Here is a 27,638-nt window from a genome sequence, read left to right on the forward strand (position 1 = left end):
GGAACATGATCTTTACTTAATATCCTTACGTTTTTTGGCATAAAAGAAAAATCTATATTTTTGACCCATACAATGGCTATTGCTACTGTGATCCAGGGTCATATATTGTAAATATACATCTTTGACACTCTTCACTGAGCGCTTACACAGATACACATGGTATATTTTATATTGCCTTTGCTCAAATGAAATCAAATGCATCATAGCACTTTTTTAGAAATGTGTGGCGTACTAAAGCATGCCAGAAGGTCTGAAGTCAGACGTTCTTTGTAGGTGGGCCAGCCCATCATTGCTGAACAGCATTTTCTCAACCAGATCACATAAACCTTTATACAATCCACCATCAGGGCGTGTGAATGACTGACAGCACTTTCAATTCACAGCCGACATTTTTTTTGTTGGAAGTAATTTTATAATCACGTTCGAACAGTGGGAAGCTCTGGGAAGTCAAGCCCTTTGTGCAGTCACAACCTTTCGAGATTTCCTCTCAATTCAGTCACTTCTAAAGAGTCAAGTGCTTGTGTGGTTGTAGCGGTTGCCATGGCGATGTGAAGGCATTTCATTGTCCCAGGTGGGAAACATGCTGTAGGCAGAGATGATTACGCTCTCGCTGCTGTTGCTTAGATAATCACAGCGTGCTGCTTATAAGATGAGTAAAAGTCTTTTCTGTTTGGCCAGCAGCCCTTAAAGTTATTGCCACTATCAAACCTATTGTGACTGTTCATGTACTACTTGTAAAACCTAACAAATGTTTAGCCGTATGTGAATTACATAAAAGATGCAAGATCCATTTATATAGAAAAACCTCTCTCACCCAAAAATGAAAATTCTGTCATCATTTAAGTTGTACTTCCAAAGTATGAAAAAACAAAATACTATGGAAGTCAATGGGGTCCATCAACTGTTTGGTTGCCAGCATTCTTTAAAATATCCTCTTTTGTGTTCAGCAGAAGAAAGAAATTCATACAGGTTTGGAACGACTTGAGGGTGAGTAAATGATGGCAGAATATTCATTTCATTATCCCTTTAAGCTAAGTTGACAGTGAGTTACTTGCCCATTGTATGGGCATAGCTTTATTTTTTAGCATAGTGTCCTCTTTATGGTGGTTGGTCTCATGGACATTGGAAATGCAATGATCTAAAGATACTCAATTGCATGACTCATTCAGCTGTCTTTCAAAAGCATCTCCACTGAGCTAATTCAAATTATTGCCAGGTAGCAAGCTGTGTAGTTCTAAGAGAAGTGAGAAAGTCAATGCTGCTTAACCTTGTGGTTATGTGTTATTTGAACTCCTTCTGTGGTACACAGGTCAGCTGCTCGCTCTCCTGACCAAAGAGAATTTCTCCTTTCCTAAGTGAACGTGTCTAGATCTTTAAGAAAAGACCAAAGCATCTATCAGGTTACATTTGAAGGTGCACAAGTGTCTTTCCTGTAGCTCAAACAGTATAGCATGATGACGGCAATACCAAGGCTATAGGTTTGATTCTGTGTCTTGATTTTGAGATTAGCAAAAGATGATATTTAAAGATGCAGCTATTAGTTTAATTACTCATTAAAAATACATACTTTACCCATTAAAAATACATACTTTATTACCCATAAAGTATATATATACATTAAATGTATATGTACATTTGTAAATGTATAAATGTACAAGAAATAAATTATGTTTTTGTGGAGAGTCATATGAGTAGTGTACAATTACAATGTACACAATGTTTTTTTTTTTTAATTATGTGTGGTGCGGGTCACCCTCCTTGTGTAGTTTGCCTTGTTGAAATGACACGACCTGCTGTGTTTCACTAAACGACTCACGCTCCTTGGCTAGGCTAGTATTATAGTGTTGTTTGACGATGCAAAGAGCGAAAATTAGACAGTTGAAGTTACTTACTATTGTGCTTTACTAGGGGTGTAACAGTACATGTATTCGTCCTGAACTGTCACGGTTCGGTGCATGAAGTCAGATGACGAAGACAGTCATCCACACTCCAATCCAGAAGGGGGCGTGTGTGGTAATTAAACTCTGTTTGCTAACCGCCACAACAGGAAAAAGCACAGAATAAGAAGAACAACTGCGTTTCTACTGCGGAAAGACATCAGTAAAACAGCTTGAGAATAATATCTCACATAGCATTACATTTACCTCAGGCAAGTCATTTAGTGTCCACCGCATGTTTAAAAAAAAAAAAAAGAATAATTTTATAATTAGATTTAGAAGTTAATGCAAAACCTGCCTTATGTGCAATTTACATGTTTTTATTTGATTGTTGATTATATATAAAAATAAATAGCAACTGAATTTAATAGTTTGGGCTCTGTTGTTAATTGTAACCATTAATATTATAGTAATGTGCAAGAAAGGACTCCCAGTATATAGTATTAGCTGAGATTTTTTTTATCCTTAAGAAAATGTTAATTATAATTGACTTTATTTAAAGAGAAACACATTGAACACATTTGTTCAACAAACCACTGTCACGGCACACACGAAGACAAACAGGGTAGGTCCAATTGCAGGTATTTATTGGGGAAATCCAGAAACGTAATCCATGAGCCAGTCAATAGTCAAAAATCCAGGGAGACAGTCCAAACAAAACAATGACAGGAACAAAACACAAAGCAAACCAAAACAGAGACTCTGGAACATGAATGAAGACACCATGACAAAAGCAGAGACAAACCAGGTATAAATAGACAGACACTAATTGAACAAACACAAAACAGCTGGGTGCAATGACAATGAGATAATGAGTCCAGGGAAGTGAGTTATGGGTAATGTAGTCCAAGGGGTGAAAACAAGAGTCCAGGATGGAGTGCCCTCTAGTGGCTGACTAGGGCACTCTCACTAGTGATCATGACATTACCCCTCCACCAGACAACAAAAACGAAACACAAAAACTCAGGAGGGAGGTGGACAGGAGGAGGATCAGGGGGAGGGATGGTGGGCCAGGACCAGAGCCCCCAACCGAAGGCCAGGGGGGAGCCAGTGGAACAGACCACGGGGGCTCTAAGAGGGTCGGGGGCCTGGCTGAATGCCAGGGCGGCACTGGAGGAACTGACCAGGCAGGTTCCCTGGGGTCTGGAGTCCTGGCTGGTTGCCAGGGCGGCGCTGGAGGAACTGACCAGGCAGGTTCCCTGGGGTCTGGAGTCCTGGCTGGTTGCCAGGGCGGCGCTGGAGGAACTGACCAGGCGGGTTCCAGCGGTTCCAACGGCCGGGGCAGTGGCAGCAGGGCAGGAAGCCTGGACGACGGTGGCAGGACAGACGGCTTGGTTGACGGCGGCAGGACAGAAGGCTTGGTTGACGATGGCAGGGCAGACGACCTGGGCGGCGGCGGCAGGGCTGGCCAAGGGTGCTCCGTGGCCGAATCAGGGAGAGCGGGCAGCTCGGTGACGGCCTCCGTGGCCGAATCAGGGACAGCGGGCTCGGGCTGCTCGGGGACGGCAGCGGGCTCGGGCTGCTCCGGTGGCGCCGGCAGGGCAAGGCGATTGGAGAACCCACGAACAACTTCTAGAGTGGTCTCCAGGCCTTGTAGGATGGAGGAAGCCCTTTTCCTCCTTCTCCTCCGCTTATGAGGGTGAGGCGGTGGCTCACCCACAATGGACTCACTGGCTGGAGTGGGCTCACTGACTGGAGCGGGCTCTGGAGCGGGCTCACTGGCTCGAGCGGGCTCACTGGCTCGAGCGGATTCCGGGAAGGCCTCCAGGCCTTGAGGGATGACTGAAGCCTTCCTCCTCTTATGTGAGTTCAGCACTGAACCTGTGCCCACCTCCTCTGTAGACTCTGGAGCGAACTCACGGGCTAGAGCAGGCTCTGGGGCAGACTCACGGGCAGGAGCGGACTCTGGTTGAGCATGAGTTGCCCAACGGTTTCTGCGGGAGAGATAATTGGTAAAACTCCAAAAATCCAGGGTCTGGAGCCCCTCCAACTCACACTGGGGCAGAGGGTCATCAAGGCATCCATTAAAAACCCCTTTTAACGCCTCATCATTATACCGCAGCCCTCTTGACAACGTCCAGAAAAACTGGGCAAAACACCCTATCTCTCTCCCCTCCTGTCGCAAAGCCAGCACCGCCCGAACAAGAGCCATCCGCTCCCTCACCGTGGCTGGAGGAGTGATCCAAATCCCCATCCTGCTGGATCCTAAAGTGATGGTGTCTTCTGTCACGGCACACACGAAGACAAACAGGGTAGGTCCAATTGCAGGTATTTATTGGGGAAATCCAGAAACGTAATCCATGAGCCAGTCAATAGTCAAAAATCCAGGGAGACAGTCCAAACAAAACAATGACAGGAACAAAACACAAAGCAAACCAAAACAGAGACTTGGGAACATGAATGAAGACACCATGACAAAAGCAGAGACAAACCAGGTATAAATAGACAGACACTAATTGAACAAACACAAAACAGCTGGGTGCAATGACAATGAGATAATGAGTCCAGGGAAGTGAGTTATGGGTAATGTAGTCCAAGGGGTGAAAACAAGAGTCCAGGATGGAGTGCCCTCTAGTGGCTGACTAGGGCACTCTCACTAGTGATCATGACAACCACTGTTTAATGAAAAAGAAGAAAAAATAAGCAATTCTATGTTTAGTTTTCTCCCCCTGCTGTACCGAACCCGCACCGAACAGTGACATAGGTACGTACCAAACCATCATGTTTGTAGGGGTGTAAATCGGACAGTTCATCACGATTCGATACAATATCGATTCTCATAGCCAGCGATTCTATATTTTCCGATACCTCAAAAAGTTCTGCGATACGATTACGATACGATTCGATTCGATTCGATTAATATTTCGATATTTTGAGCCTATTTTACACAACCAGTTAAATTTTTATTAACTCAACCAAAATATATAACAAACATTTATTTCAAAATTTCACATCCTGAACCCTGATTGGGACATCCACAAATAAAAATTCACACAGTAACTTAATGACACCTCATGACATGACAACAGTCAAGAAAGTATTTTAGTTCTGTGCTAAAATGTGTAATGTCAAAAAACTGATAAACAAGGAATAGGCTACATACACACACACACACACTCACACACACACACACACACGCACACACACACACACACGCATAATTAAAAGACATTTCTTTTAAATGTATAGTGCAGGTTTTTAATGAAGCAACAACATATTATAGGTAGGACAAAACAAGATAGGCTATTAATATTCTTTCATTGTGCAAATTTATTATAAAGGCTCCAATACAGAGTGGCACAAAGCACTTATGCGCATCCCATGTGCAGAATGATGTGCTTGAAGCAACACAGAGTCACAGCGCGTGGCGCTCTTATGCGGCAGTTTATTGACCATATTCTTTTAACAGTTTTAATTTCAGTTACTGTGTCTGTGAAGAACGATTCATAGCACTCTATTTTCCAGTGTTGTGATCTAACGGACACTGTTTGAGATGTCTGCTTTTTGCAAGGCTTTAAACACAAGCAAATTATAAACTTTCGTGAAGATTCAGCACTGGCCCGATCGACCAGTGACAGTTCCATCTTCTGTATTGTTACACCCCTACATGTTTGTGTACCATTACATGACTTGGATCTTTGAATCTCATTCAGAAAAATGAACAAATCTTTATTCAAGTAATTTCGTTAATTTGAGCAGAATTAAATTAAAGTTTACATTTTCAATAGCCAGATTCCCCCAATATGTCTACTTGTGCAAACTCATATTCGAAAAAAAATTAAAAATGATAATGCAGACAATGACAAATAATGAGAAACGGACATGATTAATTCAGGGTCTTCTGGTCATTCCTTGTCACATGAAAGCTGCATAGGCTCTGAGATTGCAGGAAACAGAAATGGACTGCGCTTCTCAAAAGCACCGTAAGCCTAGACGGACCGTAGAGCAATTGACACAGATGGTCTCGATCAACTTAGCTCACAATACTTTTGAGAAACGCTGCCATAATTAGTTCACTTCTCCTAGAGTCTCTCCTCCAGTCCAAGTCATTCATTGGTCACGTGACCACTATTCATCACTGTATGCATTTACGAATGATCATATTATTATCCAAAGATGTTTGTAATAAACAGTTTTATAAAGACATTTAGGAATTATGAACTAATTTCTGTATCCAGTAAAGAATATATGCAGCTGTCATGTCACGTGACAAATGAACGAATGAGACTTTGACAGGAGAAGATTTATTTTTGCTGTATAGAGTCAAACTCTGAGCCTATGCTGCTACTCGATGAATGAATCGCTCTCTGAGACAGCTCGTTATTTCCAATTCAAATAAAAGATTTGTTCAAATTGTTCAGGATAGCACCTGCTAACACTAGATAAACAGCAGATTAAACTGCAGATTTAACAGGGTTATTCAATTTACTGGTGGTTTTATTGATGAACATTTTGAGCATTTGATGATGCCAAAGTTAATCTAAATGTAAAACAAAGTAAATGACCATGCACAACTTGTGTTTATATACAGGTGTTTGAATTGTATTTCACGCTACTCAGTTTAGTCCGTAATGAGATTAGCAATGGGCTGTCTCTCCCTCAGTGTACATAATCCAGGCCATGCTGTTTTATTCAGTGAAACTCATTCTGTGATGTTGTGCTCTTCTTTAAATGAGCTTGATTGCACAGGGGAAAGAAGTAAATCATCTGAATGATACTTCTGGAGCCATACTCTACAAACACAGTTTTGGGTGTGAATAATGGTAAGTGTTCCCCAGGGCCACAGAATAAAAAGTGTTGCTTAGTGATTTTTGCTTTCATGCTGATAAATACCAGCACGTGAAGGACCATATTAAAAGCAGATGGAACAACTACATTATCTATTTAACATGGGTACCGCACAGCTTTATCAGCATGTCAGTGTGCAGTGGCTGTAATGGATGACAGCATGGCTCCTAAAAGACACAGCAACAATTTAAAGCACAACTGTGATATTATGCCACAGAGTTGCCACAGAGCTCTCGGTTGTGATAACAAATCAGAAATTGCCATCGTAATCTAGAGTCTCCCTCCAAAGACTGTGAGCCATCCACCTGAAAGTTCATAAGGTTTGGGGAACAGATAACATCAGGACATTGATGAACCTATTTAGTGTAAATTGCAGGCCAGGCTGCTGGACACCTAATTTGTCTTGGTTGCAGTGCATGTTCCGTTTACTCCTCAAGTGATTTGTCACTGGCTGTAAAGATTGGCTCCAGTCCCTGGAGAAATGAGTTTAACCAAAGGGAATAACAATTATGGTGGCTGACAGCCACGGCATACCATGCTGAGTTAGGCACCTATTAGCATGCTGTAGTTGCTAGGCTTTCCAATTAAACATGCTAGATCAAAGACGAAGGAAGAGAGAAAAAGTCTGCGGTACCTCTGAAAATCCATGTCGGATTTGGTCTAGAAAGTGTAGAGGTGTAGCACTTTCTGCGCTTATCTCCAACCTGAGAGTATCTTGAGGTTTCAATCCAAATTTGGCAAATGGAAAATAGTTGTGTATATTTGAAATGAAGCCCACTGAGCTTGATGGAATTGGGGGAGCCTTCAATACAAACAATTTAGGAAAATGAAAACAGCCTCTTAAACACATAATCCCTCCAAAATGCACAAGTGTATGGTGTCAGAAAATGTCAAGCCAAATATAAAAGGTAAGACCGACAAAGTGAGATAAAGAGACCTGTTATCTGAGGACGACTGAGACATTTTGTCAGCCTTAATCCGCTTATCAGTGGTAGTACAACGGTTTTCCTTTTTACTGTTTAAACTCTTCATATCAGGACTTAATAGATTTTAGTTTTTTCTTCATTGCTGTGCTATGTTTTAGAGGATACACTGAAATTTCAACCATTGAAACCTTTAACAGATCAAAAAACAGAATCTTTAAAGGGAAATTTCACCCAAAAACAAAACATCTGTCATCATTTACTCATCCTTACTCATCCTAAACTATATGACTTTATTTCTTTTGTGGAACGCAAAATAAAAAATATTTTTGAAGAACTGTTTTTGTCCATTCTCAATGTAACTCAGTAACTCAGTTGGATCCCTTACTTTCATTGCATGAAAAAAATAAATAAATAAATATGTAAATGATTTTTCACTTATGAGTGAAATATCCCTTTAACATCACAATAATCATATTAAAGGTGATAGAGAGGATTTTTTCATCGACTGAGAATCCAAAGACTGTTACTGAGTTTTTGAAATGAGTGCATGCGTAAGAACAACCCCCCTCCTTCACAGCTCATTTCAAGGGAACGCCTCCCAAAACTCGTGCACGAGTATTGGAGCACGGGTATTGGAACACGAGTGTTTGTTTACCACCGGCATTCGCTGTGTCGTGTTAGTGGATTCATTATGTCGGACTCACCGCAGGTAACTCATAATCTGCAGTTGTTACTCCTGTCTCCTGACAAAAACATTGCATGTGGCGCCTGTGGAGTGTGGAAAGTTACTGGAGCGCGCAGCCACGCTCGTCTCTCACAAGGAACGTCACTGCAGTGATTGACAAGCCAGAGGGCCAATCCGTGCACGTCTCTCACAAGGAACGTCATGGCAGTGATTGACAAGCCAGAGGGCCAATCGTTTACGTGATGATCGCGTAAACGATTGGCTGATGTTTTTAAGGCCCTACCTTGTGCACAGATGATGTATATTAATATTATTACTTTCAGTGCACCTAATAAATAGTCTTTTATCAGTTAGTAAAGACAGTTTCAAGTAATATTGCAAAAATGTATAAAACAAAACATCCTATTTAGCACCTTTAAATGGAAATGGCAGCTGATGATTATGATATTTTACAGGAAAAACAATTACGGTTATACATCTTGTGGTCAAAATTCGAACACAAATTAATTTTACATTTGCGCTTTAAAATTGTATGCAAATTATGTGACCATTCAAATACTTAAAAAGATGACATAACAAGATATACCTTTTAGATAATGGCTTATTTAAAATGAGCATTTTTGGTTTTGTCCTTCGGCCCAGTGGCTCCAGAATTTTGTTTCGGCCAAGAATTTACTAGTCTTTATTTATTTTTTTAGTTTCTTTTGTTTCATCAGGCTGGAAGAGAGGAAAAGGTTAGTGATAATGTGGATAGTAGTGTTCTAAAGCTTATTGGACATCTGTTGTCTCCAATGCTTTAGACCTTGTGTTCACTTAGTGAAAGCTGCAGAAGCAGGGACAGTTGGCTTCTCTGACACATTAGGGATCAGCAGAGTAAAACTAAAGGGTTAAGCAGTGAACACAAGGGGCTAAATTGTGAGTAATGGCATCCCTGAAAGAGCCATTCCAAAGTCCCCTCCTCTTCCATTGTGCTGTCAAAGACATCAACATAAATATTTTCCCACATCAGGAATAAAAGGCCTTTAAAGTGCCTTTTCATTGGACAAAATAGAAAGCTAGCTTCTTTCCCAGCCTACATGGTCACAGTGAAACCCACTGCTGACACACAAAGACACATAAGCATGTCAAATTTGCACTAGCACTTCTGAGTAGGAAGTTCTTAGAGTGTTAATTGGTATAAACAAAGTCATAGAAGATGATTTTTGCCTGGAGGCGGTTTGCATCCTCTTAGAAAACACTTTGTAGTTAGGTGATTAGCAGCTTGTTGCCATAATGTGCAATTGCCAGAGATTTCATCATGACCCTATTGGAAATTTCTTGATCAGGGATCTTAGCAAAGTAGATGATAAAAGCAACATTATGTTATTAAGCAAAATTCTTATGTTCACAGGATAGGAAACATTGTTTAGTCTTTTACTCGCACTATATCCACTTTAATCCACTTTAAATTTAATCATGGCTTCTAGCATTACTTGCTAGCCCTCTATGTTGTGTTAAGATGCAAAATGTCATGGTTAAAAGAACTTTAAATTTTGCCAGTTGTAGCATTTCATTTGAATAATTCAAATATGGCACACATAATAAATAATCTTAGAATAAGTCGGTCTTTAACAAGTGTGAATTCAGCATGCCTTTCTGGGCAAACTTGTTGTATACTGTTTGGTTTGAATATCCTACAAACAAGTTTAATACAAGGTTCAAAGCTGATCTTGCTTGGGGCACTCACACGTTTTAAAACTAAATGCTCAGAAAACCGTAAACATATACCTGCTCGTGTTATAATATTGTTTGATGAGAATAAATGAATGAATTCGGTTTTTGATTTCCATAATTATTCCTGAAGGTTTGTACCATGGCCGAATCTGATCCTTGAGTCAAAGAAAGAATTACGTGCTTCCATTAGTTATTCTTGGCTAAAGCCTCTTTTTGTAATGAAATATTAATGTTTAATTCAACCATGTATAATGGAAAGTGGGCTTCTCGGCTGATTAGATACTCATGTTTATTAAGCTAAAAGCTACACAATGAATTCCGATAAATGTAAAAAAAAAAAAAAAAATTGAGTTCATGAATATCAGCTATTGCACGTGTTCAGCAATGTGCACAAGTTTAAATTGGAACCACTAAACAGAGCTTATTCTGCCAATTTTGGTCTTTTTGTCAGATAGATAGAGAGATATGAGCAGCCCTCCAATTCTCCATCTGAGACCCTTTTCGAAGTTCATCTCCAGCCAGTCAACAGGAGAATATTGTGTCTAATGTGTGGCACAATTATCCTCTCAAATGAATTGTTCTGTGAAATGAATTATTCAGGCATTATTCTTTCCATATTCCCTTTTGAAAATAATTTGTAATAGTTGAGACATTTTTTCCATGAGCCATTGTTATCATTATCCTACAGTCTTGGCTCTGCAGTGTGTCAAGTCGAGGACAACCGTGTTGCAGTTTCACAACATTTGAATGTTTCATTAGAGTATTACTCTGTGAGTCTAGGTTCCATTGAATCACCCCTGTGCCATGCCATCTGGCAGTGAAAAAGGACTGGTTTTATTACCATCCCACAATGCCTTTCTTCTTTCCTGTCTGTGCAAGGATTGCTGGAATTAGATACCAGCAAATAGACGGAATTCTTAGAATTCTTGGCCCACAAAGTGATGTCATAACCACTGAGTATTTTATTCCATGAGTAATTTATTAACAGAAATAAAAGAAAATAGGGAAATCTTTAGGAGCTGGTAGAGATCATGTCCAGTGAGGGTTATCGTCAAAGAATGTATTCCTTTTGAGACACTAATGTGGATATATTATGCAGTGGGTTTCTTTTTATGCCCCTGCTTAAATAGCTTCTGTCTTTTATGCTGTTTTAAATGAGCAAAAACCACCTGCAAGAAAGAAAGACTTTGCATTTGTGCTGTTATCAGCTGGTTTACTTTACTGAAGGGTCTTTGTGAATGTAAATTGACTGTTGTAAATGTTTATTGTGGAATTAATGTTTTTTTTATGGACTAATGTTTATTGTGCTGCTCCTGATGCCATTTTCTTATTTTTAATGTTTTCACTTGCTTTCTTGCAAGAATTTCACTTTTTGAATGCACCTGGCTTAACTTATTTAAGGCTTAATATTAGGTTTTATCTGCATTTCCGTCAATGTGGCCACATCTGTTTTTGTTTTGGGGAGGCAAAATGTTGTCTGGGAAAGAACTTCATGGCCTGTTTCTCTCTCTCCCTATGTGCGTGTGTATGTGTCTGGGGTGTTTACATCTGGGTTGTTAAGAGGTCATTCCCATGGGCTATTCCATGCCAGAAAACAAAGCGTAACATGCAATAGATGTGGCGCAGTGTCTCTGTGTAGTCGTCTAACATGACATATCCCATCATCCTTCAAGCTTCCTGCATTCAATGAAGCGTAATGGGCAGTATTTGTTGAGGATATCACACCACATGAGGTTTTCATCCTCAAGAGTGAATTATAGACGTTCATTCTTTTACTTTCACGGTGCGCTGTGCAAGGCTGACAGAAGGCCTTTGAGAGCTGAACCCAATGACACCGACTGTTTTTATATTATATGTACAGCATAAACAACACTATATCAGCATGACAGGAAAGTGCTCTCCTCTTTCCCCTCCTGACTTTCAAGGAAATTGTGTTTTGAGACAGCGGTGCGATTTAGCTGTCATACGTCCTATCAGCTTCACAGATATTTGAAAGGCTGTAATGAGAGCTTGAGTACACTTCTGATTTTAATGAAAAGCATAATACACTTAAACAGTATCTTATTAGCAAAAGTGCTGTTGTACAGAATACAACAGAGTTTGATTATGTGGCCACATGCCTAAAGTCTAATCACAGTACTGGTATTTAGTAAAACAGCACAAATGTAAATGGGAAGTTGTTTTTGTACGACAATAAACTTAGAGAGTAGAATAACTACAATATCAGTATTTTTTGTCTACTAATAGATTGGAAAGATGGCAAAACATCAAGCTTTGCATGTTTCCAATCAACACACAGACTAAAATACAGTTTGGAACAGTGTATGTGAGTGGAGCAGAATGACAGAGATTTCCAACTCCCGCTCAAAGAGTTCTGTTATTACCTGCTTCACTCCAGGTTTTCTGGCTACTTTCTCACTCCGACGATGCAGGAGAAAGAAAAACTCTGCTCTGACTGTACAGTTGTGATCATGGGCCCTATTTTAATGATCAAAGTACATGGTCTGAAGCCCATGGCGCAGGTGCACTTAGGGCGTTTCCGAATCTTCTCCGTTTGTGTGCTGCTGCGTGTCACTCTGTGTAACAAGCAAGTGTGCACGCATTGTGCAGACACCTATAGGCACATATTACTAATGACATTTAAATGTTACAAAAGATTTCATTTACATTTTACAATAAGATTCCATTTGTTTACTTTAGTTATCTACATTAGTTAACAGGAACTATCAAAGAAAAATACTTTTAAAACAATGGATTCATCTTAGTTAATATCAATTTCAACATTTACTATTAAAATTTATTTATTAAAATTGAATGCTGTATCTGTTCATATTATTTAATGGACCTGAACTAATTATGAACTAACAATGGAGTTTATTTTTATACAACTGTGGAAAGTGGTAATGAATTATATTCTATCAAAGAATCCTGAAAAAAAGTACTACAGTTCCTACAAAAAATAAAGAATAATAATAAAATAAATAAATCAAAAAAGAATAAATGGTAAACAGCACAATTTTTAGGTTTTTTTTTAGCATCAAGCATCGCGTTAGTTCAGGCAGGCCACGTCAGTCAAGCTCACACCAGCTGACAGTCAGCTGTTTCATGACGTGTACCAATCCAGTCGTGACACCCATCACAGCGGTTCATTTAAATTCTGCCTCTCTCTATTGCTTAGCTGCACGCTGCATTTAACTCCCTCCTCCATCCCCAACTCCACCTATCTGGATTCTTTAATCTAATCTGTTGTTTGTTACGACTGTCTTGCATACAGTAATTTTATTTTCCTTCCCTGTGTAAACGTGTTGTGACTGTTATTATGTATGTATGTTTACTGGATCTGTTCTGTACCCCGGGGGGTTTGACTTGCTGCTCTCAATGCTCTGTCCAAGCAGGGCTGCATGGACGGGTGTATGGAGTTTGCCCAGAACAGATCCATACCGCCAACACTAACTATATGCATTTATCATTATAATAAATATACATTTGACGAAAGTGGCTTGACTGAAATTGATAATAAGACATGTTTCTTGATCACCAAATCAGCATATTAGAATGATTTCTGAAGGATTAGGTGACACTGAATACTGTAATACAGTAATGATGCTGAAAATTCAGCTTTGCCATCACAGCAATAAATTACATTTTGAAATAATCAAATAGAAAACAGTTTATATTAATACTTCACACTATTATTGTCTTTACTGTTTTTTTTTTTTTTGTTTGTTTGTTTGTTTTTTTATCAACAGCCTTGGTGAACATAAGAGACTTATTTCAAAAACATTTAAAAAATCCTATACCATAACGATTTTTTTTTTTTCTGGGTAAATATATTTACAAAGCTGTATGTGGTCTTGTTTAAACTACTAAACTACTACAAAGCCTTTTTAGAGAGCAATGCTGTCTATTGCTCTATTGCTTGAGGCCAAAAATACAAATTATCCCTCATAATCAAACGTGACAGCCCAGGGTTTGCCACACATTGAAAAGCCTTGAATTATGCACAAAATAATTGAACAACCAGAATGAACTCACCAGCCCAATGTACGATCCACAGTTGGGTCAGCAGTTGGAACAGCTGCAGCATTATGTATATATATATATATACATAATGCTGCAGCTGTTCCAACTGCTGACCCAACTGTGGATCGTACATTGGGCTGGTGAGTTCATTCTGGTTGTTCAATTATTTTGTGCATAATTCAAGGCTTTTCAATGTGTGGCAAACCCTGGGCTGTCACGTTTGATTATGAGGGATAATTTGTATTTTATATATATATATAATACAGTATTCATAGTATTAGTATTCACATAGTATTCACAGTATGCATTATATAATATGTATATACTGTATTATATAATATATAGTACAGCATTCATAGACATCTTTGACATAGATCTTTGACATAGACATTTAGATCCTACTCATTATGAAGTACAGAATCATTAAAGGTGCCCTAGAACTTTTTTTTAAAAAGATGTAATATAAGTCTAAGGTGTCCCCTGAATGTGTCTGTGAAGTTTCAACTTAAAATACCCCATAGATTTTTTTTAAATTCATGTTTTTAACTGCCTATTTTGGGGCATAATTAGAAATGAGCCGATTCAGGGTGTGTGGCCCTTTAAATCTCGTGCTCCACGCCCCAAGAGCTTGCGCTTGCCTTAAACAACATAAAAAAAGTTCAAACAGCTAATATAACCCTCAAAATGGATCTTTACAAAGTGTTCGTCATGCAGCATGTCTAATCGCGTAAGTACAGTGTTTATTTGAATGTTTACATTTGGTTATGAATGAGTTTGATAGTGCTCCGTGGCTAACGGCTAACATTACACTCTGTTGGAAAGATTTATCGAGAATGAAGTTGTGTTTATGAATTATACAGACTGCAAGTGTTTAAAAATGAAAATAGCGACGGCTCTTGTCTCCGTGAATACAGTAAGAAACGATGGTAACTTTAACCACATTTAACAGTACATTAGCAACATGATAACGAAACATTTAGAAAGACAATTTACAAATATCACTAAAAATATCACGTTATCATGAATCATGTCAGTTATTATTGCTCCATCTGCCATTTTTCGCTGTTGTTATTGCTTGCTTACCTAGTCTGTTGATTCGGCTGTGCACAGATCCAGACGTTACTGGCTGCCCTTGTCTAATTCCTTTCATAATGTTGGGAACATGGGCTGGCATATGCAAATATTGGGGGCGTACACCCCGACTGTTACGTAACAGTCTGTGTTATGTTGAGATTCGCCTGTTCTTCGGAGGTCTTTTAAACAAATGAGATTTATATAAGAAGGAGGAAACAATGGAGTTTGAAACTCACTGTATGTCTTTTCCATGTACTGAACTCTTGTTATTCAACTATGCCAAGGTAAATTAAATTTTTGAATCAAGGGCACCTTTAAGAAAAGAAAAACGCTTGACATTCAGTATATGTTCATTCTGAACTGCAGGCTGAATGGGATAATAATTAAAACTGTTTTACTTCATAACTGTGGGATAAAGAAAAAAAAATTTCTCGCCCACCTTAATAGATTGAGTGTATTTGATAGCTAAAGAATTGATTCTGTTTTATCTGACGTCTTCTGAGAAATTTACAGAGATATACAGAGAAATGTTCAGAGACCGTTTGAACAAACAGAAAAATATAAGAATTAATTAAACAAGAAGAAGTATCTCACAAGAAGATATTTAGAGTCTCAATTAAAAGTTAAAGATCACCTGACAGCCTCAAACACGGCCAATCGTGTTGAAGAAGTACAGTAAACCCCCTGCTGCCATACTACAGCTTTAGGAGGCCGGCGTTTGCTAAGTCAGCTGCTCTTGTTTACAAGAGTTCTCTTATGTCCTAATAAAGAGTTAAAGTAGCTCCCAGCACATTAGATCACAGCTAGTGGTGTTATACTTTAGCGCCACGTGGAAGAATTCCATCAAAACTGCCTCCTGCAGCATCTTTTGATCCTGATGCTGTTTGTTATTAGCACACTGTTGCCTGCTAATTCTTTATACTTCCAGGGAAGGAAAACCACCTTCGCCCATCAAAGAGATGGTCGTTAATCCTCTCACAAGTTTTCTGCAAGGAGAGCAGAGGGATCTATTTTCTAAACCAAAATAGAACAGGAGGGAAAAAAGCAAAATCCATACTGCTCTTGTCGAGATACACTGCGTAGAAGCTTTTTACATCCTTGCATAAAACGGTAATTGGATTCATAGATGGTTTTAGCATGCCCAATTTGTTTATCAAATAATGTCAGAGTAAGCGGATTTCATGATGATTAAGGGGCTGTGTACTGTCAACTCAATTTGATCATTTTGTCCCACTAAGAATGCTTTCATCTTGACAGCGTGTGCATTTTTTACTTTCAATAAATGTAATCATGTAAAATTGAGCTTTTATGTAGACTCTTTCTATTTTAAGTAGACTCCTGAAGACTTTTACTCAGGGAGCAAAATTAATGTGATTTTCAGCAGTCTGAAATATGGTGAGGTAAAATCAAAATAATGTAAAACAAGTGTTAAACCAAGGCTCATGGTGCTCCAAAAGTTTCTTTGTGCCATTGTTTTAAAAGATGCCATGTATGCATCCGGTTTCTCCTCCACAGCAGTCTGCAGCCTCCTGAGTTTTTATTGTGTGGAGCGTGGCTGGCAAGGCAAACCCACTCATGTTTCATGAGTGAAGAATTGAAAAGAGAGTGATCTGAGATGAACACAACACACTTTTGTTTTTTTGTCATGGTGTGGACAATACTTTGACTTCTGTTGTTGTTTTACTGTAATGATATTTTCTGTCCTCTAATTAGGAGTGTTGCTAGATAAATCCTGGTCTGATAAACAGTTTGACTTTTTTGTCATCCTTAATTGAAAATAAATTATTAATTGATTAATAATATCCATTTCTGATAATCCCAGGTTGCTATGGCCACGCAGGTTTGTTTACTCATTAAACTCAAAAAAGATGTCGTTCCCTCAACATAAGATCTCGAGGCCACAACTTTACATCATGTGGCTACAGAAGGATGTCTTTACCACAACAAAAAAAGACAGATGGATGAGGTGATATTTACCTACACATGTACAGGATGAACAAAACTTGCAAATGTAGAAGACATTGAAGCAGCTCTGTATTGCATGTGTAGTGTTTTTTTTTTTTTACCTACTTCATGGATTAACACATTTTGAGCTGCAGTCGAAGTTTTGCAGTCTAGACATGGTAGATTTCCACTGGTGATCTGGATGGTCTCATTTGCCATCATAAGTCATTTTTAGAATGGGGGCCAGTGGGTTACGCAGGTTTGCCATGTGTGTGCTATCCTCGCTTTGCCATTTGTGAATGGCAGCCCCTCAGGAGAATGAGGGTGTGCATGGAGACACTGTGGACCAGGGAAACTGCGAGGGACACACGGCACGTCTGAGCATGAGGGGAAGCCCTGTACTTTTTGAAGTGGAACCTCAGAGACGTGTTTACTCTTCTGGGAGCTGGGCCACACAAGAATGCATATGTCATGACGGGATGCAGGAGCCGAGGAATGTTCCTCACAATCCCCACACTGTAGACCAGAGCCAGCCAAAGAGCAAGATGTTTAGAATATTTATTTTAGCATAAGCTTTTTAAAAAGACATTGGTTTATACCCTGGATTGATGTTGGATCATGAAGAACTCTTGTTAGGATTGCTTTCTGTTGTTCTTGGCTGGCATCCACTTGCACTCTGTGGAGAAGAAAAAACTTGCAAGACGCTAGTTCATAGTAATGCAAAGAGGCCCATAAGAGGTTTAATATGGTGGTGTTGTCAAATGATGAAGATGAGGTACTTTTTTGAGACTAACCATTTTGTCTTGCAGAGCCTGAATTGGATGCACCAAGGGTGCTGGACAATATTGCTAAACAAGTCAAAAAGAAAGTCAGGAGACGGAGGCACGCTGGTGACGATGACTACAATATTGAGGTGCTGCTTGGAGTAGATGATTCTGTTGTCCGTTTTCATGGGAAAGAGCATGTGCAGAACTATCTCCTCACCCTCATGAACATTGTGAGTATCCTATCATTCTTAGCAAGGCTCAACAGGATTCATTCATGCATTCATTCATTTTGGGTGCTAGTACACAATATTATTTCACACACACACACGTTTGTTTTGCTATCTTAGTGAGGACATTCCATAGGCGTAATGGTTTTTATACTGTACAAACTGCACATTCTATCCCCCTACACTACCCCTACCCCTACACCTACCCATCACAAAAAACATTCTACATTTTTAGTAAAACATTGTTTAGTATGTTTTTAAAGCGATTTTATATATGAGGACTCATGAAATGTTCTCATATTTCATGTTTACGTCGTAATACCTGTGTAATACTCATGTCATTATACAAATTTGTGTTCTCATAAATCATAAAAACATATGCACACACACGCACGCACGCGCACACACACCCCCCTTAAATGCATTCCTTGGGTCTTAAGTGACCCGGGATGTCTTTCATTTTCATTTTCGTCCTCTTTCATTTTTTTTAAGTTCAAACATCAACCTACCTTCTTAGTATTCCTCAATCAATTCATTATAAACAATATAACATATATATATATATATATATATATAATGAAAAAATGAAAAGAATATAAAAGAATGCCTGTTTTTTTGTAAAAAAAAAAAATGTATAGAGTTGCTGATGACCCAAGGTGTCTAACTCTTCAAGTAGATTTTTTTTTTCTGCACAATAATTGAATCTTTGATGACTATATTCACCCCTATTCCACAAGGTGGAAATGTCTGATACACAACGATGAAGTGGCATTTCACTCATAGTTACAGCAGGCAGAAAACAAAACAAAAGGAAGTATCATCAGCAAAACTTGAAATGGCACAGCGATTTACTGCAGAGCAAGTTCTGAATGCAATTGAATATTAGTATGACTGTCACTTGATGGTGAATGTAGTGTGACTTATACTATTACTACTTGATGCTGAATGTATTGGGAAATTAGTTTTGACGAGGACATTGATGATGGTATAAAACATCTGCTCAAACTATATCCTTCCAAGCTCCAAAAGGTAAAAAATTTGCTTTATTTTATTCCTCTGAAATTGTTACTCTAATATCAGCAGAGTTTTATATTATCGCGACCGATGGAGATTCATCCGTGTTAAATCCGGGTCACTAAAGAACTGGATATGTAATAATCATTGGCGAAACATTAATGCATTTAAGGGTTAAAAAATATGAATAAATAACATATGGTTATTAATATTTACTTTACTGTAATAAGTGTTATGTAATGGTGGTAGATCAAACACATGACGAGGAAGAGTAAAGTAAAATAAGTCTTTACTTGATAATCCACAGGGAAAAACACAGAATCCAGAGCAAAACATACACCAACACATCACTTTCCACAAACAACAGAAGACAAGCAGGAACTTAAATACACTGACTGATGAACACAAATTATGAACAGCTGTGATGAATGTGCTTAGTGTCCATGGTGACTGATTGTGGCGGGAAACTAGAACAAAGGAACACGTGACAAATGAAAACAAACAAACTGAAAGTCCATGTGGCGTGTGAATGTGACACTAAGAAAGCAAATTCACTATATTTTAACATGCAAATTTAAACCGCCCATATTTACTCGCCCCTGACCATCAGGCCATCTTTATTGTTGAGCAACCAATTCTCTTCTTCCTCATAAAACCTATTAACTCTCTCCTCCTGGTTCAGTCCTCTGACACACGTAAATAGAAGGCACAGGTGCCTAAGCCTATTTTATGAATTCATTTCAAGATGATTGCTGATGACAAAATACCTCTCTACTGGACTACAGAAAGTGGATGGTGGCAGTCAACATTTGTTTATACGCAAATATGTCATTAAACTGCAGTTGTAAAGAGACTGACCTCATATAAGGGGTGAAATTGTCCAGATGTGGTCCTGTTTTTGGAGGAAAAGTACATTCTTAATCTAGCACAAGACAAAACTGAATATCCATTGTTAAAACAGAGGACCCCATTATCTCTACAAGATCGACATATCCCTCATTTTTTAAATGACGCTGTTCTGAGGAGAGTTTTGAAACATGACCACAGATGTATTGTGTAATCTGTGGAGATAATAGCATCTGTAATCAGGCTTTATAGATTTAGCACATCAATTATAGACTTAATTTGTGGACACACAGTGCCTTTAAGCTCCTTATGTCTAATGTATTTGGTGCCTTTCTACTGATTGCATAATGTTACAGGATCACGTGCAACCTATCCTTAGTTTTGCTTAAACAATTTGCAAGAATTTATGTCAAAATAATCAAAGGAAAGCTCTACTTTCTTTTGTGGAGGAATTTGCTTTGCTTCATCATGTTTTTTTTTCAACACAAAATGCATCGATAAAATGTGGTGTACTTGAGGATGTGGCTGAGAAAAAAGTAGCTAGAAAATGGCTATGACTATACACTCATAAAATTTTAAGATTAAACAGCTGCTTTCCTTCCCACTTTCCTAAAAGTCCTTCCTCCAGTAGATGTCCCTGCTGCTCTGTACACCAGTGCACTGATGAGATGTACACTATAATGTTTATTAAACCCTCGCTAAAGATTGGCCCAGCATTCATTCAGAAAGTAATGAACTCTGTATAAAAACACAACATTCAACACTTTCACACAAGCAGACTTCCGTGTTTAGGCTCCTTGCATGCTTATTTAAAACTCTGTTGCCTGAAGAGGACAATTTTCTGTATCAAACAGCTTCTGTTTAATTGCATGAGACTGCTGGGATGAAGAGAGGGGGGCAGTTGATAAGAGACTAACTGTCCTCTGCTGATTTAGAGAGTAGTTGAGGCAATCTGTGTTCATATGCCAGTGAAGAATTTAATCATTTCACATGGGTACTTTTTTGCTGCTCCTTAGAACACAGAAACACAGATCTGCTGAGGTATAGTTTTTATTTATGTGCCCCTCCCCTTCTTTTAAACAAGCTGTCTAAACCTGCATATAAAAGTAGTTTTTCCGTCCTGTAACATAATTGTTTTTTTCTCACCTTTTCCTTCTGAGTGTAGAGTTTGTGGCAGGCCTGTCAGCCTCTGCAAGGTTTAGGGTGAATTACAGTGTTTGCAGTATTAGCAAAAATATTTTTTTTGAGGGAACTGTCAGAACAAATTGTAGTAACAGCTGTAAGAGTTTATTAGCCTTCTCCAGTTTATTTTATCACATGTTCTGTCACGATCACTGTCGTCAAAGATGACTGGCAGTTAGCATACAGTTTGTATTGGTGGTATAGTTCTGTTCTGGGCCAAAAATCCCCTGCCCATCCATGCGGCCTAGCATGGATAAGAGCAGGGAGAGCAGCGATAACCCCTCTTTAGGGTTGTTACGAACTTTTAAAGGTCTAGGGTAGAACGCAACATTTAGTTTTTAACATTGCTGTAATGGAGCGGGCAGCAGAAAAGACCAGGCACACAAAAGCAGGTACAATTAATTTGTTTATTGTTGGTACATAAAGCCGAAGCCACTAATCAGTGTGAGTGCGCTATAATACAATGCATTTGTATAGAAGAATGGATTAAGAAATTTACAATGAACTAATGGGGAAAAGGAACTAGGTGGCGCCAAATTAAAGAAAAGAATAAAACAAAACAATTCATAAACTAAATTCTCAAACCCTCTAAACTTGCTAACCAAAGAAAAATGTGAAAAGAAAAACCGAAATCTTCGGCGCGTCCGACGCCATAACTATACCTACCCTTTAATGAAAACCAAAATACAAGAAGGGCGCTCACCTCTTACCTGGTGTTTCTAACACTTGATAACTGCGGGCAATATGTATGTCGCGCGACCTGCTTACCTGTTCACTGTTTCCCCAAAAGGTAATCAGTTACTCTTAACTCTCGACATTCTAACATATTAAGACAAAGTCAAGTGTTAGATTCACACGCCAAAGGAACAAAGCATACAGAGTATAACAGGCTCTAACTAAAACGCCTGAAACACACACACAAACTGCACTGCTGAACAAGACACGCCGGGAGACTTTTAAACTTCCAGGGCGGCACTTGATTGGCTGCCGAGACGACACTGTAATGAAGAGTGACAATCACCTACTCCAATCAGCGTGGACCTGCGAGCAAGACAGCACAAGCCAGAGAACAGGGGGCAGAAACAGAAAAAGAAACATTCCCAAAAAACACACAGAACGTAACACTCCCGCCCACAAAAACAAACTATATGAAATTACATATATTTGTTAAAGCAAATGGAAAGTAGCACAATTACACTCTAGAGAGGGCATCAGCGAACAGGTTCTCCGCACCTCTCTTGTGCTTTATTACCAAATTGTAATTCTGTAAAATCAGAGACCAACGCATTAAGCGTTGATTCTGATTGTACATACGCGACAAAAACACTAGAGGGTTATGATCCGTAAATACAGTAACTGGACAGTTAGACCCAACATACACGTCGAAATATTGAAGGGCCATAAGCAGTGCCAACGTCTCTTTCTCGATCGTCGAATAATTAATTTGATGTTTGTTAAACTTACGCGAGAAGTAGCAGACGGGATGATCAATTCCATCCGCATCCTCCTGCAACAGCACGGCTCCGGCACCAACCGCGCTGGCATCCACCTCCAATTTAAACTCAGAATCAAGATTAGGAGCCATCAAAACAGGAGCGCTACACAAAAGAGATTTAATCGACGTAAACGCATGCTGACATTCGTCAGACCACCGAAACTGACAAGATGGACTAAGGAGCGACGTTAAAGGTTGCGCAATGATGGAAAAGTTCTTACAGAAGCTGCGATAATAGCCAGCCATTCCTAAGAACCTGCGGAGTTCTCGTCGAGTAGCTGGAGTTGGAAATTCAGCTATGGCTGTTACTTTCGCTTCTAACGGGCGCACTTGACCTTGACCGACTTTTTTACCAAGATAAGTAATGGTTGCTTGAGCAAACTCACACTTGGCCAAATTCAAGGTCAGAGAAGCTTTAGCAAGACGCTCAAATACAGTCCGTAACAGTGATACATGTTCTGACCAGTCAGTAGAATACACCACTAGATCGTCCAAATAAGCATTACAATTTGGCACCCCGGAAAGCACGATATTGATGAGTCGTTGAAAAGTAGCGGGAGCGTTGCGCATCCCGAAAGCCATAACAGAATATTGTAAAAAACTGTCAGGAGTCACAAAAGCTGAGATCTCTGAGGCACGAGAGGTAAGGGGCACTTGCCAGTATCCCTTTAATAAATCTAATTTACTGACATAACGAGCAGAACCAAGATTATCCACGCAATCTTCCATGCGCGGCAGGGGAAAACAGTCTGGAATGGTAACTGCATTTACCTTCCGATAGTCAGTACAGAATCGAGCGGTGCCATCACTCTTCGGGACTAATAGGCATGGTGAACTCCAAGGACTACAACTAAACTTAGCAAGCCCATGCCTCAACAAGTACTCAACCTCATCTCGCATGACAGCTCTCTTTGTGGCATTCACACGGTACGCATGCTGCTTTAACGGAGTGGCATCACCTACATTAATATCATGCCGCAAAACTGTAGTGCGAGAAGGAACGTCATTAAACAGAGAAGGGAAATCGTTAATCAGATGCATAATATCACTTCGTTGTTCTTCAGATAGATGTTTTAAGTGAGATGGTAGTTCGCTTAATACCTCAGAATTCTTAAGTCTAGCACATTGTTGATATGCATGACGGGACCCTATACCATCATCCTCAGCATCAGCATCACAAGCGGCAGTCACTCCACCACAGGCTATAGCTACAGGAGCTGGACCATGAGCTGGAACATCAGCAACAGCAGAAACAGCAGAAACTTCTGTTTGGGGAGATTCCCTACTGTAATATGCTTTTAACATGTTCACATGACACACGCGAGACTTTCTCTTTCTGTCGGGAGTACAAACCACATAATCGGTGTCACTCAACTTCTTTGACACTTGGTAAGGACCTGAGAAACGTGCAGATAAAGCAGAGCCAACAACAGGGAGTAACACCAACACCTGATCTCCTTCTTGAAAACAGCGCTGAACAGATTTATGATCAAACCGACATTTCATCTTTTCCTGAGCAACAGTCAATGAATCTCTCGCCATAGAACAAACTTTATGCAACCGCTCACGGAATTTACTAACGTAATCCAAAACATTCGTTTTTGGGCCGGAATCAAGAGACAGAATATTTTCTTTGAGCATTTTTAAAGGACCTCGGACAGTATGTCCGAACACGAGCTCAGCGGGACTAAATCCAAGGCTTTCCTGCACAGCCTCTCTAGCCGCAAACAAAACCAACGGTACCCCCTCGTCCCAATCCTTACCTGTATCCATGCAGTACTTCCTGAGCATCGCTTTCAACGTTTGATGGAAGCGTTCGAGAGCCCCTTGAGTCTCTGGGTGATAGGTGCTTGCAACTCTATGAGAAATATTCAAGGTAGTCAAAACTTGTGAAAAAAGTTTCGAAAGAAAGTTAGTACCTTGATCGCTTTGCACGACCTTCGGTAAGCCAAACGTAGAAAAGAATTTCACAAGCGCTTTAATGATTACCGGAGCTGTGATTTTTCTCAATGGAATCGCCTCAGGAAAACGCGTAGCACTACACATGATTGTTAAAAGAAATTGATTACCGTTTTTAGTTTTAGGTAGAGGTCCTACGCAATCAACGATTACGTGCTCAAACGGTTCTCCTACCACTGGAATAGGAACGAGCGGCGCAGGGGGAATTACCTGATTCGGTTTGCCAGTAACCTGACAAGTGTGACAAGTGCGGCAGAAATGAGCGACATCAGTTTTTAGGCGAGGCCAAAAGAAATGCCTCAGAATTCGATTATATGTTTTCTTAATTCCTAAATGTCCTGATAAATCATGATCATGAGCTAAGAATAGAACTTGCTGACGATAACATGAGGGAATCACAATTTGATACACCACATTCCATTCCGAATCATCCTTAACATCAGAACACCACTTACGCATCAATAATCCATTTTCAACGAAATAAGCAGATTTTCTCTGTTGTGCTTCCTCCAAGGGAACAACCGCAGAGAAACATTTTCGCAAAGCCAAGTCAGCTGTTTGTGCAGAAATAATTTTCTCACGCGTCACGGGCAACTTCAAACAGTGCGAACTGATAGGAGAGGATTCTTCGACAGTCTTACCTTCCACCGGCGGTAAAACGTCATCGGCAAGTATAGGTGCAATAAAAGAGGACGACAAATCAAAAACATCTTTCTTACGAGCTTGGGCTCGCGTAACGGCGCAGGCTGGAAAAATTTCAGGATACATCTCGGACACCTCATCGGCCTGATCTAACACAGGGTTATCAAAAACCTCCAACACGGGAAAAACCTTCCCACCAGCTAGATCATTGCCGAGGATAAATTGTACCCCTTTCACAGGCAAACATTCACGAACTCCTACTTTTACAAAACCTGTACACAGCTCAGACTGCAAATGCACCTGATGTAACGGCACTTTAAGGAGACCCATCTCTATGCCCTGTACCAACACATTACTGCCACAAAAGGTCTGCTCAGAGAACGGCAGTACACCTGCAACCACAAAGGATTGAGTAGTACCAGTGTCACGGAGCATTTTAATTCTCACCTGTTCTGTGGACTTACCCGTAATAGAAATTAACCCTTCCGTCAAGAACGGTTCATAACTAGAATCTGGCCTACCATCACGCTCAGCATTTGCAACATCAACAGCCTTTACAAAACCAACGCTCTTGGTCGCAGAGCCCTGCTGCTTTCGTTTCAGCACAGAACAGTCAGCAATTAAATGACCAGACTTATGACAATAAAAGCATTCTCGATCTTCTTTTGACTTCGGAGCACCTGCTTTCGGTCGTGACTGGTTAATCAAAGGAACGGACGTGGGTTTATCAGAACGGACGGTGGTAAATACGTTCTTATGTGTCAGCACGAATTCATCTGCCAGGACAGACGCATGAGATAAAGAAGTTACCTTTTGTTCATTTAAATAAACAACGACACGTTCGGGAATACAGTTCTTAAATTCTTCTAAAAGAACAAGTTCTCGTAGCGTCTTAAAATCTGTAACTTTACTCAACGCGCACCACTTGTCAAATAAAACACCTTTCTCTCTGGCGAATTCAACGAACGATTGACTGGAATTTTTTTTTGTGGCCTCTAAAACGTTGCCTATAAGCTTCTGGTACTAACTCATACATAATATATATATATGCAGCCGCAGTCATAGAGGACTGCGGCTGCAACTGATCATCATTTGAACTATTTTTGGTACCACTTTTGACATTTTCAAAAATACAAAATAAATTATTGTGATTATGCTTGTTTGTTATTCTTTTATTTATAACAGTACATAGTTTTAAGAAATGTTTATGGGTAGGTTTAGGGGTAGGTGTAGGATTTGTGGCTCAAAATATTGTTTTAATGCTACATTGTTTCTAAAATAGTTATTTTCCTACACATTTCTGTCCATTATGTTTTATTCTTTTAATATTCTGTATAAAATGGGTAGGTTTAGGTTCAATGTGGGGTTTAGGGATCTTACATTTATCTATACAATGATAAAAGGGAAATTATACATATATCTTTATGACATGAAAGATTCTGAAATATTTTACGTTTGTTCGCTGTAAAAACGTAATAAAGCTACATTTAAATGCTGCTAATACGTCCATATTGTACGTTTCAGCACCTATCTAAGCGTACAAAAATTTTGTGTCTTTGAAATTTACATATTAATAATTACGTATTAACTATGAGACCAGGCTGAAACTGCTTAACTGGATCAATTAGTGTCAATGTCATGAGAACAACAGTTACAGTAAATCATATTTTAAAAAAATATTAAAAGTATTTCAATTAATATATTTGAAGTATTTGAAGTATTTCAATTAATATATCAATTATTAGCTATATAATTGTATTATTTATTTTATCAGTATCACAGCAAGAAAACCTTTGGTGATATTTGCTGTTAAGTGTGGCCAGTTTTTCCAAAAAGCTCCAGATAGATTTGAAGAAACATTTGTACCATTTAGGATGTAGTCATTCGGTACAGCATTACACCCTGCATTCAAACAGCAAAGCTGTGCCTCTAAAACGCAGCACCCCACACAGCAGCCTCTTAGCTAGGTGGAGAAGGAAAAACATCTGAACCTTTAAAAGGCCTCTGTATGACCAGCTCAACACTGGGCCCTTTTCATTTACCATCCTGTCACAGGCTTTCCCATGCCTACCGTAGTCCCAAGATCTGTCTAAAAAAGCCTTCTATGCCTAAGAGAACCATTCTTATGGTCTGAGATGCCATTTCCTCCCACTCTCTTTATCTCGATTCTGCTTTGCCCCCCCCAGCTTTGCTCTCTCTTGCTCACTTTCAATCATGGTGAGGTTTCAGAAATGGGAAGCAGCAGTGTTTGTTTTCTGCAGTCCCTGGAGTTGATAAAATCTTTCATAGATGACTAGGTGCAGGATGATGCAACCTATATCCCTGACTTATATCTTTTTCCCCCCTTGTGGCAGGAACAATGTTTTGTTGTTTTATTATTTTGAATTTAGGAGATAATAATGCATTTTTTATCATG

At 39.4% G+C, this 27,638-nt stretch overlaps 1 protein-coding gene across 2 annotated transcripts in view; it reads left to right on the plus strand.

Moving 5' to 3' along the window:
- The window catches only part of adamts3 (ADAM metallopeptidase with thrombospondin type 1 motif, 3), a 114,141-nt gene that overhangs the window by 21,477 nt on the left and 65,026 nt on the right, over nt 1-27,638 (plus strand). For both annotated transcript variants that reach the window (XM_048189091.1, XM_048189092.1), the window contains exon 5: nt 17,900-18,087. In XM_048189091.1, coding sequence (XP_048045048.1) covers nt 17,900-18,087 — 188 coding nt within the window. The remainder of the gene's footprint in view (nt 1-17,899; nt 18,088-27,638) is intronic.

The sequence above is a fragment of the Megalobrama amblycephala genome, linkage group LG4, assembly GCF_018812025.1.
Source record: "Megalobrama amblycephala isolate DHTTF-2021 linkage group LG4, ASM1881202v1, whole genome shotgun sequence".
NCBI classification, from domain to species: Eukaryota; Metazoa; Chordata; class Actinopteri; order Cypriniformes; family Xenocyprididae; genus Megalobrama; species Megalobrama amblycephala.